This window comes from Camelus ferus, chromosome 13, assembly GCF_009834535.1.
Source record: "Camelus ferus isolate YT-003-E chromosome 13, BCGSAC_Cfer_1.0, whole genome shotgun sequence".
NCBI classification, from domain to species: domain Eukaryota; kingdom Metazoa; phylum Chordata; class Mammalia; order Artiodactyla; family Camelidae; genus Camelus; species Camelus ferus.
In genome coordinates, this window is record NC_045708.1 from 48,033,693 (window position 1) to 48,051,858 (window position 18,166).

The 18,166-nt window shown below is 44.7% G+C and overlaps 1 protein-coding gene and 1 long non-coding RNA gene across 3 annotated transcripts in view; both read right to left on the reverse strand.

Moving 5' to 3' along the window:
• The window catches only part of JAK1 (Janus kinase 1), a 211,019-nt gene that overhangs the window by 24,114 nt on the left and 168,739 nt on the right, over nucleotides 1-18,166 (reverse strand). For both annotated transcript variants that reach the window (XM_032494480.1, XM_032494479.1), the window contains 5 exons: nucleotides 11,624-11,777; nucleotides 8,204-8,367; nucleotides 5,976-6,318; nucleotides 4,220-4,405; nucleotides 507-664 (listed from right to left, as the gene is read on the reverse strand). In XM_032494480.1, coding sequence (XP_032350371.1) covers nucleotides 507-664; nucleotides 4,220-4,405; nucleotides 5,976-6,318; nucleotides 8,204-8,367; nucleotides 11,624-11,777 — 1,005 coding nt within the window. The remainder of the gene's footprint in view (nucleotides 1-506; nucleotides 665-4,219; nucleotides 4,406-5,975; nucleotides 6,319-8,203; nucleotides 8,368-11,623; nucleotides 11,778-18,166) is intronic.
• Nucleotides 11,791-17,281, reverse strand: LOC116668053. Its single transcript, XR_004325121.1, has 4 exons — nucleotides 17,271-17,281; nucleotides 16,843-16,850; nucleotides 15,473-15,477; nucleotides 11,791-12,045 (listed from the first exon to the last, which is right to left on the reverse strand). It is a non-coding gene; the product is annotated as an uncharacterized LOC116668053 (long non-coding RNA).

Sequence of the window (18,166 nt, forward strand, 5' to 3'; positions counted from 1 at the left end):
CACATCACCGGAGGGGTTCCGAGCACAGGCTCCCAGCGCTGAGGTGCAGGTGGGACGAGACACCCGGCAACGCCCCTTCCACCTCTGAGGCTTGGTCACCCTGGCGGGTCACCTGGCACTGGAGGACCAGCCGACTCAGGATTCTGTTACTACACCGTCTGCTGTCGAGACCTGGGTCCGATCTGGAATCACCCAGCGTGTCTGGCACAGCCAGTGATTAGGAAGCGCGGCACTTCTGGTCAGCTGTGGGGGGGTGCTGTGAGGGCACCCAAGTCAGGGAGCAGAGGTGGGGGCCTGCTGCGAGAACCAAGGTACGGGATGACAGGGAGCCCCAACAGGACAGCAGGGACGGAAGAGGGCCTAAGTAAGCGCCGAGCAACACGCTCAGCTGGGCCGGCCTGAGCACCTGACTGACCGCGCCTGTGCCTGCGGAGGCCGCACGTCCCATCCCTAAACACATGGGTTCTTTTCACACCAAAGGCAACTGAGCGGGTTCCAGAACCAACCAGATTGGCCCATGACAGCCATTCTGTATGTTGTGGACAATGAGCGGGGGAGCCACGTCGGTGCAGAGGTAATGGTGGGCATCTGCCGTGAGCCGGAAGTAGCCGTCCACCAGGGACACAAAAGACAAGGCCTCCTCGTGGGACGAGAGCTTCAGTTCCTGGGGAGAGAGAAGAAATGCCCGTGGTTATGTCCCATGCCAGCCACCTGAAGCAGCTGACTCTGTGGGGAGGAACGCAGAGAGAAGATACTTAACACATGGAGAATGCATAAATGACCCCAAAGGGAAACTCTTTTGTTGACAGTAACTGTACCCCTTGCATTTATATACACTGACTGTTCACCACATTCATCTACTGAACTTTATCACATGAGCAACAGTGTATCTGTGTGCAGGGAAGGCGGAAGCCGGGCGGGCAGCCGTGGCAGCAGGAGACTGTGGAGAAGCAGCCACCTGGGTCCTGATGGAGGAGGAGGCCTGAACCAAGGTAGCAGAGGACTCAACATGGAGGTGCAGGGAGCAGGGGGTCCCCTGGTCTTGGCACTAAGCATTATTCCTGTTTCATAGAGAAGGAAACAGAGACACAGGTGCTTCATCCCATATGGAGTTGGTCTCAAAGGTGAAACTCCTGGATTTTAGTCCAGAATGGTACCAGACACAGCGATGAGGTTGCTACATTAAATCCAGGGGCCTCTGAAGCTCTGGAGGAGGCAGACAGTCTCACTGGAGGTGGGAGAGGCGAAGGCAAGAGAAGACGAGGAGGGAGGGAATTTCCACAGAAGCAAGGTTTTCAGAAAAATGCCTGGAGGTGAAGACAGGTGGCGTTTTTGCCTTGATCTTACACCCCTGAGCAGATACCACCCCATTTGAGAGGAACTGTGGGATCAACCAGGAACATCTGATGAAGGAAGGTATATAAAGGCATGATTTAGAGCTTTGGCTTACAAAAATGTTGACAAGCACCTGAGCCTTCAGAGAAGGGCAAAATGACATTTGAACATAAGGCTCTTTCCATAACACTGGAGAAAGAGGAGGCTGGTGGCAGAGAAAAGCAGACAGAGACGAGAAGACCAGTGAAGGGGGAGATACAAGCAACCAGACAGAATGGAGGCAAGGGGGGCTTAGTGACAGTCAGCTATGATGCCAAAGGAAGGGAGCTTTGGGACTGTGAGCCAAGGAGGCCAAGAGAGGGCAGGGCCACCATGGTGATGGCAATTCAGGAAGGGGACTCTGTGCTAAGTGTGCTCCCTTGCAGGTGTCACCTGGCATGTACCTGCAGTGCTCTGAAGAGCAATTTCAAGATGGTCTGGCTTGGGCAGCCCTGTACCCGGTCACATATAAGCAAGACCACATGAGCACTTAAGTTCTCTGAAAGCAGAAGTCTGAACAGAAATGGGAGATGTCAAGAAGATGAGAGAGAGGAGATAAATCAAGATAATGATCTGATGACATGGTAGTATGCTCTCCTGAAAGACCAGCGACCAAAGTACTGCCCCATCAAAGGGCTTGGAACTCCCATGGTTGGGAAGAGACAGGAGTGAGATAAAGAAGAAAAAGCATCACATAGTGTTAAATATCCCACAGGTTCTGGAGCCAGCTAGTCTGGGTTCAAATTTCAGTATCTCCACTTGCTATTACATTTAAGCATATGTAATCATCATTTTTATAAGTCAAAAATTGTCAAATATCAGCAATTTCAAATGGTTTAACCTCAAAGCTGTGTGACCTTGGACAAGTTACTTAACTTCTCTGTGCTTCAGTTTCCTCCTCTGTAAAATGGGGATAATAACATACCCACCTCATTCTCTATGTGAAAATGAAAAGAGTCATTATTTGTAAAGCCCTCAGTGGCACACAATGAGTGCTGGTGTTTGTAAAGGAAAACAGAGTAATGAGGAGATGAATATCTCCTTCTTCCTACCTGCCTCCCCTCCCTACAAAGTAACGCAGCTTGGCACAGAGTGCCCTCTAACTTAGATGACAGGTGCATCATCTGGGTGCTGCTCTTGACTCAGCTGGGACAGAAGGGGGCAGGCCCACAAAACAGGTAACAGCTGGCAGCCATTCTTCCTCCTCCTCTGCCCCGCGTCTTCAGGGCCTGGCCTGGTTGAAGAGTCAGATCACAGACGTGCCCACCTTTCCCTCACTAGAGTCCCTGGGGAAGAGAACACCTTGGAAACCAAAGCAGCGCAAGCTGGAGCTGCTACGTTCTCACTGCGTGACCCTGTGCAAGTTTCTGCATCGCTACAGCAAGACTCAGATTCCCCGATGGAAACGGAGCCAAAATTCCAACATCTTAAGGTCCCTGTAGGGACTAAATGAGATAATGTAGACACATGTGTACCACCACCTAATGTCTGTAATGTGCTGAATAAACAGCACTTGTTTCTATTTGCTCCCTCTGTCCATTTTCCATCTCTCCACTAACGTCCATCTGGACTTTTCTACTTCTCCCTTCACATTTTTACTACAGTTTTCTAATAAAAATCAATGTATTTTTATTGTTTAAAAAAAGGGGGATGATGAGGAGAATAAGAAAGTTAAAATTACTCATAATCCCATCATAAACAAACAGCTGTTAATATTTGATTATTTTTCTAAGGGCATGGGTATGTACATGCATACTCTATAAAAACTTTTAACAAAATTAGTTCCACTCTAACAATAGTTTTATATTCTGCTTTTTCCCATTTATAAAGTATTTTTCCAGATTGTTTTTTTTAATTCAGCAACTTGTTTATGTAATATTCTACCACTCAGATGAGTTGTGTTTTATTTTCCCATTCTATGATCATATATGTAGGCTAGTTTCAGTATTTTGACACTGTAAATGCTGTTGGGATGAACATTCTCATTCATAGACCACTGCCGGCCCCTCACTGTTTCTAGAAGACAGATCCAGTTTCCTGAAAGAAGTGATACACAGACATTTTCAAGGCTTTTAAGATACGTTACCAAATTGCTTTCCCAAAAGGTATGCCAAAAGGACAAGTTTTCCAGATGTAAAAGGATGACCATCTGTCTAACCGTATCACCAGATTCCCTCCCAGCACTGAGCGTTATGACTTCAGCACAGTATTTGCCCGCGTAGCCGGCCATGACTTACTTCCCTGACACAAACATGTTTACTTGGCAGGGCTCCCACTTCCCCTGCCACGCTGGCCTGCCTGTCTAGATTATGTTCTCAAGTGATACAAAAAAAAGAGGAAGTGAGATGAACACCCCTTCCTCTGTCCGAGAGTCACTTGGGTGTTCCTGACACCACGACGAGGGTGGCCACTGCGGCCGGAGCCACCAGCCCGACAGTCAGCTCAAGTGCAAAGCGGGGCTTCCCACCGATCTCACCCCGGATGATCCACCCAACTCAGCAGACAGGAGCCGCGGCGGGGAATGCTGACTCTCACTGATCCTTCCCCTTCAAATCCGCCAACATTGGTGAACAAAACATCGACGCTGAAGTATCTTTGGGAAGACAGCAAACCCTGAAGCAGACATACCTTTGAAGACCGAAGAAAGACACTAGAATGTACCCAATTAACTTGAAAACTGACATTGATTCAGTGTCTGAAAAGGGACTTTCTGGCCTAAATAACACGATCATGAGACTTTCTCTCTGGGACAGGAACTCTGAAAAAGCAGGTGCAGCCTAGCCGTCGTCAGCAAAGTTTGCCTCTCAGCACAGACCCAGGAGAGCCGCTTCTGGAGTAAACTTACCATTTTCTTGTTGTCCTGCTTATTAACGCTGACCACAGACTCCTTGATTACGATGTGAGTGATCTCGGGGAAGTAAGAAAAGCTGTTCCACTCTTCCCGGATTTTGTTTTTCTCCTCATCCTTCTTGTGTTTATTTTCCAGTTTTTTCCGCTTCAGTTTATTTTTTTCCTTTTCAACAGGAACAACCTGGTAAGATGCATAAAAGTGACAAGGTTAGGTCAGCTTTCTCACTTTCTGTTGGTAAAAGGTCAACGCTCCCGGGAAGCCAATGCAGGGCCTGCAGCGGAGGAGGAGAAAGCCAGCGCCCCTGGAGTCACAGAGGAACAGAGAGTCGGCACCCGTGGGATTATTTGGGTCCCATCAAAGAACTTCACTCAGAAGAGACCTTAATGGACACACCGACGAAACTCTTCACATAATCCGTGAGACGCGAATAAACTCAGAAAGGGAAATAACTGCCCACCAGACCGCGTCCACAATCGGGTCCCCTCCCTCCCGGACAGATGCATGTGTTTCAACAGGCGGAAAACACATTCTGGACAGAACATTGGCTTTCTCCTTTTAGAAGCAATCACTGATGGTCTTGACTTTGTAGAAACACTCAAGTCAGAATTTTCAGAAGATATGAATCCCATGCTTGGATAACCTAGGGAGTCATTCATACGTGTCTGCACAAGTTCACGTATTTTGTGCAGCATGAGTCTTGGAGACCAGACCTCTGGGATAAGCTCCTGCCTCTGCCACTTATTTAACTAGTTAGGTCATCTCTTGGAGCCTCCATTTCCCCATCCATAAAATGGAGCTCTTACACCTCCACAAGGTTCTTCGAGAAGTAGGTAAGTTCTTAATAACACAGTTCCCACAGTAAATAGAATGCACGTGGTGTTTGGCATTGTTATTTTAGTGTAAGAATAAAACAGGAGTAGAAAATGAATCTCACCTTTACCTCAATATTATTATTTACAATAATGATGATGATGATGACAGCAACTACAATTTATTAAACATTCATTATATGCCAAGCTCTGTGCTAAATGACATGCAGCTCTCTCAACAGCACTCTGAGGTAGATACAGCTTTAAGCATCTCCATCTCCGTAGGTGAAGAGTATGCTGCTGACCTATGTGGAGGAACCCTTCCCAAGGCCAGGCATGTGTAAGCAGTGGAGCTAGGATTTGAACCAGGTCTATTTAGATTTAAAACCCATGCTTTTAAGCCATTCTGTTCAACTGCCTCATCCAACAAAGACTTCAAAAAGAAGCTTCAAACTGCAGGGAAAATCACCCTATTTCATGGAGCCACAGGCCTAAATTCAATTCTTAGCACAATCGCTTATTAGTTATGACCTTGGACAAGTCTCTTAACTTCTCTGTGCCTCTTTGTGTTCTATAAAATATGGAAAATGGTAGTATCCCCTCAAAGGTTTGTTTTAAGGAATAGATGAGCTAATACATGTAAAATGCTTAGAAAAGTACTTGGTACATGTAAGCACTCAGTAAATGTCTGTTATTACAATATACTGTACATGTTATTATTATATTCCTCTATTTCCCTACAGCACTCCATAAATATTTATTTTTAGATCTACTGCTACGTAGATGCAATAAAAGATGAATAATACATGGTCTCTAGCCCCTAAAATAAACTCAGCTGGCAGGGGTGATGAACATGCAGAGAGATAATTCCCACAGGATAAACAGAACACACTGTGTCACACAGGCTGTTCTGTTTTGATCACCCACCGATCACCACTTACATTTGGTTTCTGCCTCCATTGGATTCCAAGATTTCCAGTCACCATCACTTCATAGTAGAGAACGTTTCCACTGTCATTCGGATGAAACCGATTCATCTCATTTTCTGACGAGATCAGTAGCATGGACGTCTCAAATATTTCAGCACCATAATGTTTCGTCAGAGTCTCCAAGGTGGCCAGGTACTTCACCTTCAGGTCGTGCGTGGACACGCTGCTGTCGCAGATGGTCTTGTTGTTAAACTCCTTTAGGAAATCCTTGAAAACGTTATTTATCCGCATCCTGGTGAGAAGGTTCCTCTGTCTGATGGACTTATTCAGTGTTTCTGGAATATATCGCTTGTAGCTAAAAGAAAGTAGAAAAATACATCTCTTTTTCATGTATAGGTTAGGAGAGAGCAGCTCAGAAACAAACCCAAGTCTATAAACCTTTCTCCCATGTGTTGCCACATGGGGAAGTAGCTTCTGCTCCCAGGAGGTCTCAGATGGAGTCAAGCACTAAGGATGATCCTAAGGAGATGGCAGTGAATAGGGACTGAACAAAACAGAGAAGTACATGTTCCACAGATCTTACTGAAATGGCAATTCTTGCAGGTATTATCAAATTTTCTGGGTCACAAAGGCAGGAGGCAAAATTGACTTATTGATGTGTGTGTTTGCTGGTGTCACGATTCCTGTGCACATCAGCACTCACACAACACAGTTACTAAGATTCAGCATCCGTTACAAAGCAGTCTGAAAGGTGCCGAGAGCGACTGCAGACACTCTGTACATCCCACTTGGACGTCTGTTTTACAGCTTTTCTACAAAGACCACATGTTGTTTTTTATAAGAAGTGGGAGAAACACATAAAAGCTAATTAAATACAGAAGACTCAGTGCTTGCCATGTGAAGATGTCCCAGATCTATTAAATGGATCAACTAGTAAACTGAAAGATTACCCGTCCAGGGGCTAATGAGAGAGTATCTATGACTAACAGAATCTCAGCAAACTGACACTCTGCTAGGACAGGTGGCAACTTTAAGAAGAGTATGAACGAACATGAATATATGTGTGTGCACGTATGGCTGAAGCATTGTGCTGTACACCAGAAGCCGACACAACATTGTAAACTGACTATACCTCAATAAAAAATAAACAGATAGATTAAAAAAGAAGAAGAGTATGAACAGGACTTTAAGAAGAGTAAGAAAACGAGAACAAGGCCACTGGGGGCCAAACAAGTAGGGAGACCGGTCAGCCTGTTGCTCCCAGGCCTGAGCAGGCACCTGGCACCGAGGAACCCCTGCTGCACGGACGGTTACACAACAGTGGAAAACTGTGGAGTTTGGCATTTATTCCCAATAAATATCATAATGTTTTCAGATTTATGTAGTAGAGAGGAAGATCAGAGAAGAGCTGCCATTTTTCACTTTAGCCTCATGAAAAAATAAGTAAGAGGTACCCAGAGCAAAAAGCCACAGAAAAGGAGAACGTAGCAGTGCAGCACGCGTCTAATCAGTCCCTGCATTTCTGGGGAGCAACTGGTGGTCTGCGCCAGACTCCGGCCACGCACAAGGAGATACAAGTAACCTTAAGAGAAGATGCGTGCTGCCCGTCACAAACAACACAGCTATAAATAATTCCCTCTTCAAAATAAGATGTCTTGACTTACGACAATCACAACAGCTCACTAAGTATATCAACTGTATTTCATAGATGGGTAGAAGTTACACAGACTGAGTATTTTTTCACAAAAACCTGATTGCAAATGATATTTTTAAGTAAACACAATTTTCTTAAGGTTAACAACTGATCGCGCTTCCCATCAGAATTAACAGCCTTCTACTGAACTCTAGTTCCAGCTGGCAATTGGAGGTAGCTGCCCAGAGAGATATACCGAGAAAGATTTTAGGGCAGATCCAGCACAACAGGAAAAAGTGCAGTGACAGATGGCAACGCTCATCAAGGGCAGAGAGGAAAGAGGAGGGCACGTGGGCCATTAATTTGATTGGCATCGCCAGTCCATAATTTTCACCCTAGTGCAAAACTCAGAGGTCATCAGTTAGCCAACATTCAAGATCAGGACACAGATATAATTGTGCTACCTTTTATAAATACTCTAAAAATGACTTGGGCTCTGCAGAGAGCAGCAGTCAGCCAAAAGCTGGCAGTGGTTAAACTGAGATACATGAGAACCTACAAAAATAACAGCATCCCCACAGTCTTCTGGAGCCAGCAGGAAGGTTACCTGATATCCTTGGGAAGCTCGGGCAGCTGCATCTTCTTTATCATGGCGTAGTGGGAGATAGCCAGGACGGCCATTCCCAAACACTCGTTCTCAATATCATGCCCGTCCTGCTCCGTCTTGGGGTCTCGGATGGGAGCCAGGCACTTGACCAAATCGTACTGTCCCTTTGGAGCAGAGGTGAGAAGAAATGAACCACCATTTTAATTTCAAGAGTCCACCCATGTCCCTGATCCTGAGAGGAAGGCTCCCCACACAGGGAGGTGCCACCCCAAAAGCAGGACAGCAGTGAGACTAACGAGATTTACAATTTCTCTCGCATGGAAGCTCTTTCTCAACAGCTGGGCGTGAAGGGCTCTGCGGGACTTCCCAAGCAGGTGAGGGTGAAACGCAGCATGCACTACGCTTGGACAGCACCAGTGGGCTGGGGTCTGGTCATTCATTAGTTCCACAAACATGTACTGAGCAAGGGAACTGGTGAATAAATGACGGGGCACCACACCCTCTTCTGATAAAGATTTACAGAAAGGAGAAGGAATCCAGATTCCACACTGCTTCGCACCACATGTTAAGGTGTCTCAAAATCTTCTGTTCAAGTTTCCAGTAGTGAAATGTATCACCAAAATACACCCCTCACTCACGGGGGTGCGCAGCAATTCCCAGAGCCAATGAGGGCTTCCAACCACAAAAAATAAAACGAAAAAAGCAGTGGCCAATACCCGCCTTGTACAGAGTGTGTAGTCATGACAATGTCAATGCTGGGTCCCCTTGATTAAACCCTAATCTCAGTGCCAGACTGTGCGAGTTCCTTTCACTTACTATTTCATTTAATCTTCACAACAGCTCTGTGACAAGGATGCTAACATCATCACCTCTGCCTAATGGATGAGGAATCTAAGGCATCAAAAGATTAAACAACTTCATTCATTCATTTGCTAATTACTGATTAATGAGAACCAATTATGGGCCGGATGTTACCCTAGGTACTTCGGATACAAGAGTAAGCCAAACCACATCCCTGACCACGTGGAGAGTCCATGAAAGAAAGAAAGAATAAACAAATAGAAACATATAACCTCAGTAGTTACCAGAACCAAAGTCAAGGAGAAGGAGATGCAGTGGGAGCCAGGGACCTCATGAGCAGGGAGTGGAGAGACAAACCCCGGCGTGACGGCAGGGCTGGGGTTCTGCAGCACCCCGCTGCCGGCATACACAGAACTCCAAGGCCCGTGACCGCGTCAGCCCTTCTCCAGCTCGGACAGAGGCAGAGGTGAATCTGGGGTGGTGCTCCCACGTACATTAAGAACTCACTTACCCTGAGGGGACTTTAGTTTAGTGGTTTGGGGATGGAGCCTTCTCACTGTTGCAGTTCCCCTTTCTCCAAGATGGGACTTCTTGTTTCTCTCAGGTAAGAAAAGGACACTGACCACTTCTACAAGCTACTGAGGACCAACAATGATCATCTCTGCCAGCGACGCGCGTAGAGCAGGACAAAGCCTGACACCATTCTGTCTGGCTCTGATGTTCTGTAAACATCACCGTGCAGCTGCCTCAAGTAACTCATTCGTGAACCTCTCAAAGGTCAGGTTCTAACACAACACTTATTCTTGAAGTCTGGTGCACTCTTTCTCTACACTTCCTCTCCCAAAAAAGGTAAAAGAATTCAGATATGAATATATATTAGACTGGGAGGCTGAATTCAAAAAGACCAATCTGCAAATGGCCAGTTCACTGAATTTTTTCCACACAGCATCTGCCCGAGGCTGTGCCTCATGTCACTTCTCTGCTGTCTGCGAGGCCAGCTGCCAGGTGCATTACAGGATGGGGACAGTGCGCAATGCATAGTTAAAGCTGTGCAACGGGACAGAGCTGTCACACAGAACCCACACGTATGCCCTAAAGAAATAATAAGCAGAACACATATTTCACATATTCAGACATGCATATAAGGCTGTTTTATAACAGTGACAGCATAACAGGGAAAAATCAAGAAAAACCAAAAATGTTCAGAAACCAGGATTAGTTAAATAAAGAACAGTTCTTCCTCTGGATTCCCGCCTCATACTCAACTTCCTACCTGAAATCTCATAGGTCTCTCAAAAAGAGCTCCTAGTTTCCAGCCCTCCTCCAACCTGTCACTCCCAGTCTTCCCCTATGCAGGCAATGATGCCATTATCAATCAAACGTGGCCCAAAACAGAAATCTCAAAGTACCTTTGATTCTTCAGATACTCTCACTGTTTATATCCAACCCATGAGCCAATCAGATCAAGTCTATCTCCAAAATTAACTGCAAATTCATCCATTTTCTCCAGCTCTGCCGCCACCACACTGGTGCTCCTGGCACCAAGTGAGCGGAGGCAGGGGTGTGGGTGAACACCCACAGGGCCCAGCCCTCACAGCAGAGAATCCGCCAGCCCGAACGCCAGTACTGCTGCTGCTGAAGAACTTTGCTCTATGCAGAAAAGTACTTTCCCCACTCCCCTCTGAGAGCTGCAGACACTTTTTCACTCTTCAAGGTTCAGTATTAATGCCACCTCTTTTGAGAGACCGTCTCTGATCACGTGGTTTAAATCAGATCTCCCCATTCTCTGTCACAAAAGCTTTTTCCTTCATAGCACCTCTCATAATTTCTTGTGTATTATCTATGTATCATCTTATCTGCTTATTTTGTTTGTCCAACTCAATTACATCTGACGCTTATTTGCCACAATATCAGCAGTGCCCCAGTGAAAAGGACAGAGACGCTCGGCAAATATTTGTTTAATAAATGAACTGCTAGGAAGCCGTTAAAACAAAGATCTATATTTTTAATTGACGTTTAAAGGATCATCACCAATAGAATTAAAAAGTAGCTTATAAAATAGAAACAATAAGATATTTTCAAAAACTATATGATGCGTAATACATATCTGCATGGTAAAATCAGGAAGCACATAAAACAAAAATGTTAGCTATCTCAGGATAATATAATTTAGGTGACTCTACCTTCTCTTTCTGGCTTCCTTCTAGTGTCTAATCTTACCACCCTACCACCACCACCACTGTGACTTAAAGTGGCCACCTCCCCCCTCTCCAGCATCACTGTGACTGCTGAGAAGTGTGTCAGCCCTGCTGAACTACCGTCCCTCGCTTACAGCTCCCCCTGCTCTCTGCACAGGAGGCACTGCAGACAAGAAGTAACATGGTAGGGGGAAAAACAAAGGAACAGAGAACAAGTAAAGCCTAGAAAACCCACAAGAGGGATAACTAGCCCCTTGCCCCTCCTCACCTGGGGCACGTTCAGGGTTGGCAAGAACTACCCACGAAGCAGGCCATATAGTATCCCAGCCATCACCAGGGTTAGCTGCACCAGAGAACGTGAACCCTAACATATCTCACCCTCCCCACAAACTCCAGGTTCTCCTGAGCCCAAACGTCTCACCTGAGCAAACAGATACTCCAGTGAGCTGGCGTCAAGGAGAGGGGTTGCATCTGGAACTTTTTTTTTCTCGTAGCCATTCTTCTGCTTCTTTGGGGAATGTCGCCATACTGACTGCTCATTATCATTGGTCCCATGCCAGTTGGTGAAATAGAACCTGGAAGGCAGGAAGATGACTGTGGGAAAGGAGACCTTGGCATGTGTGGCAGAGATGATCCAGGGTGATCAGTGCTGGAGGCTGAACTTCCTTGAAAAGTAAGCAAATAGACAGACCTTCCCTCTGTGTAGCACTTCACTGTTTATAAGGTCCTTTTCTTTTCATTCTTACAATCACTCTGAAAAGCGTCCTGCCAGAACCTCGTCTGTGACTCAGGGAGATAAAGTGACTTCCTTAAGATCACAAAGATAGTACCTCTGACTTTCCACTGTGTCTTCCTAAATAACAAAACACTGCTGACTAGAACTAGATGCCAGCCCAGCAATTCCCCTCACCTTCAGTAATGCCACCCTGCCTTAAATCCAAGACCTATTTTATTCACTCTTGAACATTTCTGAAATCTAGTTTCGTCAAACAGTCAAGATGTACAGTTAACATGGCAGTGTTTCCTATTTCCCAGATCGCTATTATTAAATTGCTAGTTTATCTTACAACGAACAAGGTTTTAAAACAGAAGAAATACACGAACATCAGCTGCATTGTCAAGAATTAAATTAAAAAACACTTTACGTATACTATGCTATTTAACACTCACAGCAACTGCACAAGGTATGTTTCACTGTTCCATTTTATAGATGAGGAAAACTGAAGTTCCAAGAGGCTATGTGACCTAACACTACAAACCTTTTCTCTCAACTCTGCTTTCCCTGGTTACCTGTAACAGAAACACACTGGGTTCCGGCATGTGTGAAGGTGACTGGGCTGAGCTGACCCAGGACAGCTCTAGGCCAGCGACTCAGCTGGGGCCTGGGCCTCTCTCCCTTGACGTGCCCACGTGCTGATGGAAAATCACCATGGCATGCAGAAGGAACAGATAAAACTTACTCCCAAAAAAGTGCTGCCACTAACCTCAGACTCTGTCACTGAGCTATACGCGCAGAGCCTAGGACACGCCAGGTCCTGTGCCACGCTCTGGAATGCAAAGGGCTCTCGGGCACAGCCCCACCTACTCTGAATTCCCTGTCCCCCATAGCCATCAGTCCAATCCAGCAATAATAAAGGGACGTACAAGTGGGCACATCTCACAAACAGGACTACACTGTGACCCCACAGAATCTTCCCTTCCTCCATAAAAAAATACTGAAGTTTTATTTTACAGCTGTGTTGGTTTATACTCCAGGCTGGATTATATTTATTTTTTTCCTGATTTTACATGAAATTAAAACACTTTTGTGGGTCACTGATAACATTGTGAGCCCCAGGCACCATGCCTCACAGCGAAGTTGTTCCTTGACATGAGTCTCGGATATGGTGCCACAGGAGTAGTGAGGAGGGAGAAGCTGCCCTCCACGGCCAGGGAGGGAAAGGGCACTAGAATAAATAAACGCCAGGTGATAAAGTCTGGACCATATGCAGAAGGCAAAAGAAGAGCCAAGCTCATGTGAAGCAGGATCCCCCTGGAAGAAAGGCCTATGGGAGATGGACTGAAATGAGACAGGCCAAGAGGCAAGCCGGTGCCCATGGCAACAGTGTGTGCAATGCCGTGAGTTTTGAGGGGACAGAGGCCTCAGCCATCTTACTCACCACTAAATCCCTAGTGCCTGGCATGTAACAGGTGCTTGATACATGCTTGGCTGTATAAACAGTAAGAAGTAGCAATTACAATGGAAAGGAAAGGATGGATAAGGAAGTTAATTTAAAGGTAAAATCAACATTTTACAACTTTCAGGTGATTCTATACAGCCCATCTTCAGTGTAACTTATGAACGTGACGGACAGGTGACCGTGTGCTTTAGCATCTCTCTCACACAGAAAGAACCACACATCCAGAGTCCACGTGCAGCAGGAACCACAGCTGCACGACTGTCCCCTCACCCTCCCATGTGAGAGGGGATCAGGCCTGGGAACAGTAGAAGCCTGAGGCTCTCAGCTGATGAAGAGCCGGTGTTCATGCTGTCCCCAGGCTGGGGAGCCCACTCTTCAAGGGCAGAACGGAGCACAGGCCAAGAGGACTCCCCCAGGATCCACTCTTGCGGGTAGACAGAAAGTAAGATGTGACCTAGCTCCACCAGCTGAGCAGATGCAGAGAAATCTGACACCGGGGCAGAAAGAAAATGGGAGGAGGAAACAGCCAACCCCTCTGACTGCTGAGGGAAATCCAAACGGAGAGTTCGCATCATTCATACAACAGCTGGATCCACCAGAAGCTCCGGAGCTCTGCCTGGAAGGAGACAGGAGAGAGGATCTAAAGGGAACAATGAATGGAGCAGCTAACGGCTTCTGAGCGCTCACCACGTGCCACGTGCTCCACATACACAAGCTCCGTGCGGGGTTCTGACAGAGGGCACAGAAGTCAGGGGAAGAAGGCGACGAGAGAATGAGCATTACATATGGTATGGAAGGATACCTGGGATAAGGGTGGAGAAGAAGTCCAGGATGGAAGAAGTTGTTTTAAAGAGCAGCCCTGAAGGCAGATTTTCCTTGAACCAGCTGGAGCCATGGTTCTCCCACATCCCGCCGTGTCTCTGTGAAGAGCCAAGGGCCCAGCATGCTCCCTTGGGGCTAAACAAGCACATTTACTGAGGCTGCTGCCTGAGCCCTGTGGGACTAGCTTTGGCTTGGAAGCCTTTCGGTAAGATGTTCAGACAGGATAAGGCTGAGGATATCAAAAACACAATGTGCAATATTTTAGAAAGCCTAAAATAAGGTTGAATCTCTAGAAATTACATATAGTCAAAAGCTGACTAATGAAACTTACAAGCTTCTGCACAGCAAAGGAAACCGTAAGTAAAACAAAAAGACAACCTACGGAATGGGAGAAAATTTTTGCAAATGAAACGGACAAAAGCTTGATATCCAGAATATATAAGCAGCTCATATGACTTAATAAGAAACAACCAAACAACCCAATCCAAAAATGGGCGAAAGATCTAAACAAGCAATTCTCCAAGGAAGACATACAAATGATCAATATGCACATGAAAAAATGCTCAATATCGCTAATTATCAGAGAAATGCAAATCAAAACTATGATGAGGTATCACCTCACACCAGTCAGAATGGCCATCATTCAAAAATCCACAAATGACAAATGCTGGAGAGGCTGTGGAGAAAGGGGAACCCTCTTACACTGCTGGTGGGAATACAGTTTGGTGCAGCCACTGTGGAAAACAGTATGGAGATTCCTCAAAAGACTAGGTAAGACTTACCGTATGACCCAGGAATCCCATTCCTGGGCATATATCCAGAAGGAACCCTACTTCAAAAAGACACCTGCACCCCAGTGTTCACAGCAGCACTATTTACAATAGCCAAGACATGGAGACAGCCTAAATGTCCATCAATGGATGACTGGATAAAGAAGATGTGGTATATTTATACAATGGAATACTATTCAGCCATAAAAACCGACAACATAACGCCATTTGCAGCAACATGGATGCTCCTGGAGAATGTCATTCTAAGTGAAGTAAGTCAGAAAGAGAAAGAAAAATACCACATGAGATCACTTGTATGTGGAATCTAAAAAAAAACACAAACAAAGCATAAATATAAAACCGAAATAGACTCATAGACATAGAATACAAACTTGTGGTTGCCAAGGGGGCGGAGGGTGGGAAGGGATAGACTGGGATTTCTAAATTGTAGAATAGACAAACAAGATTATACTGTATATAGCACAGGGAAATATACACAAGATCTTATGGTAGCCCATGGAGAAAAAAATGTGACAATGAATATATGTATGTTTATGTGTAACTGAAAAATTGTGCTCTACACTGGAATTTGACACAACATTGTAAAATGATTATAAATCAATAAAAAATTAAAGAAAAAAGCTGACTACTCTCTATAAGACAATAAAAAGAAAAAAAAAAAAACCTTTAGATCACTGACTACCAAAACCAACATCCTCCATAAGCAACAGGATATACCGTACAGCAAAAGGAAATACAGCCATTATTTTGTAAGAACTTCAAATGGAGTTTAATCTCTAAAAATACTGGATCACTATGTTGCACACCTGAAACTATTATTGTAAATCAACTATATGTCAATAAAAATAAATAAATGTAACAACAGGGAATGTTTCAAGGGAAAAAAAAATTAACACCTTCCTCATCGCTAAGTAAGACAAAACTAGAAAACGTACACTGGAAGACAAATTCTGCACTCTCTTCAGAGTCAATTACTGAACTTGGGCCTCACAAAACTCCTGATACTGTAACATGCTAATGGAAAAGAAAATAAAGAATGACCTAAATAAATGTAGTATGACAGCTGCTTAGATTCCTCTGCAGAATGACGTGGAACACTGCAGGAAGGAAGGTGGGCAGGAGGGAGACCATCAGATAAACAGACCTACCAATGAGAGACACGCCCTCCTTGCAAGGTTTTGAGAAAATCATATTACAGACAACCACATATTCTAAGTTTGTGTGCAGATATAACACACAACGAATTCCCTTTAGGTTTCTATAGAAATTTAATGGTGGATAGGGAAGTATATTTGGATGAAAAAGAAAATTTTGTTTTCTTAAAAAGGAACAAAGAATATGCTTGTCTTTTATTAAGAAACATTACAAAAAACTATCAAAATCATTATCTAAAAACAGAAAACTACAATCAAAGTACAAGAGTACTTCCCAAAACAGAGCTGGGATTCCACTGAAATAGTCACCAACATTTATTTTCACATTACACCTTCTTTAGCGGTGAGATGATGAGGTTTCAAAATTTTTGTAGTTTGTTGTAATGCAAATGTTTTAGCTTAGGGTGGGATCTTTTTTCCCAGTTCAAAGAGCCTGTGGTAACAAAGCAATATCCTGTTGAAGCGCAATGTCAGGTACAAAGTCAAGGTGCCAAAAATGAGGCAGCCGTGCACTTCCTGGTAGCTGGCAGAAATGGGGAGCCGGCAAAGACAGCTTTTACTTGTGAGGCACTCACAGGGCCCATAACGTCGAATGTTTCAAAGAGGATTCTAGTGCTAATGAGACAATACACTAGGTGTGCAACTCTGAATAACTCACTTCTCTTTTTCGGACATCAGTTTCCCCCTAAAAACTGGAAGAGCTGAATCAGGCAAACTCAGATCTCTTCCAAGTTCTAAATTCTACTTATTCTAGATTCCGAGCCAAGTGGAAAAAGCTAGAGGGAAAGAACTGAAATTCAAGGACATGTCTCCTTCCTAGACTTTGAGCTGCAGATACATGACCAACACTGGGTCACACAGCCAAGCCCCAGGCCACAGAAAGCAAGATTGCACTTTGAAAAACAAAACCAATTATAGTCAGAAGGCTCAGCTGGAAGGGGGGATGGTTTCTCTAAATCTGGGGCATGAAATCTCACGTGACACACACCTCTCTTCTTCAGGTGAGGCTGTGGGTGAGTAGAGAGAGAAGAGAAAAAGTCAGCCCCAGGGTGATTATCAAAGAACACAGATCTGGTTCAGCTTCCGCTGAGAAAAACACCAGGCCACTTTGGAATGGTAACAACACGTCTGACTTCCCAGCGGGAACAGCAGCTGAGAGAGCCTCTGAGCTCCCCGAGGACTTCTCCAGCAAGTCCCTGCGTTCCTTTAGCACCTGAGCTCATCGACTGACTGAGTCATATCTATGTAAGTTAAGATCCTTTTCAAAAAGGATTCATCCTATTTATATGCTCCTCTGCTAAACACACGTGTCAACTTTGAATTCTACGTACAGAACAAACATGCTAATAAATTCAAGAGACTAGAGCTCTGAAGTTCTGACTGACTGTGCCACCTTGGGAGACTGACATTTAACAAACTCTATAACAGGGGAGAAAAGGCAAGTATCCATCAGAAGAAAACCCACAGCCCCACTAAACAAAAGTCCTCGGGCAGTGGATCAAAACATCCACTCCTTTAGAATAAGACTAAGCTAGAATTTCTAGGTTTTCACTTCAGGCAGTGATTCTCAAGCCGTTTAGTGGCAGCTTTTAGTAAAAAATATATTTTATCATGACCTAGTACATGCAGATAGATTATACATCTCAAAGTTCTAAAAACCAATACTCTTAGGGATATATATATATGCTGATACTGTTTATTCTCATGTTTCTTTTTTTAAAAAAATTCTAGTCATAACTCAATAAATTAAATTCATAACCATGATTCATATGAAATTATATTAAAAAACTCTGCTACAGATTACTAATTCTATTCAAAATACCCACTACACCATAATGATTTTCTAAAATGCTGCAGAGGAAGGGGATCAAACTCATCTTGAATTGTATTCCAAATACTGAAGAAGTCCTTTCTCATACCAAGCAAATACAAAACTTATGCATTACAAAAATGACTAATACTTCTTGGTAAGTGACTCGGGGCTCTAGGCCAGCTGTCATCCGCCCCTGCACGAGGA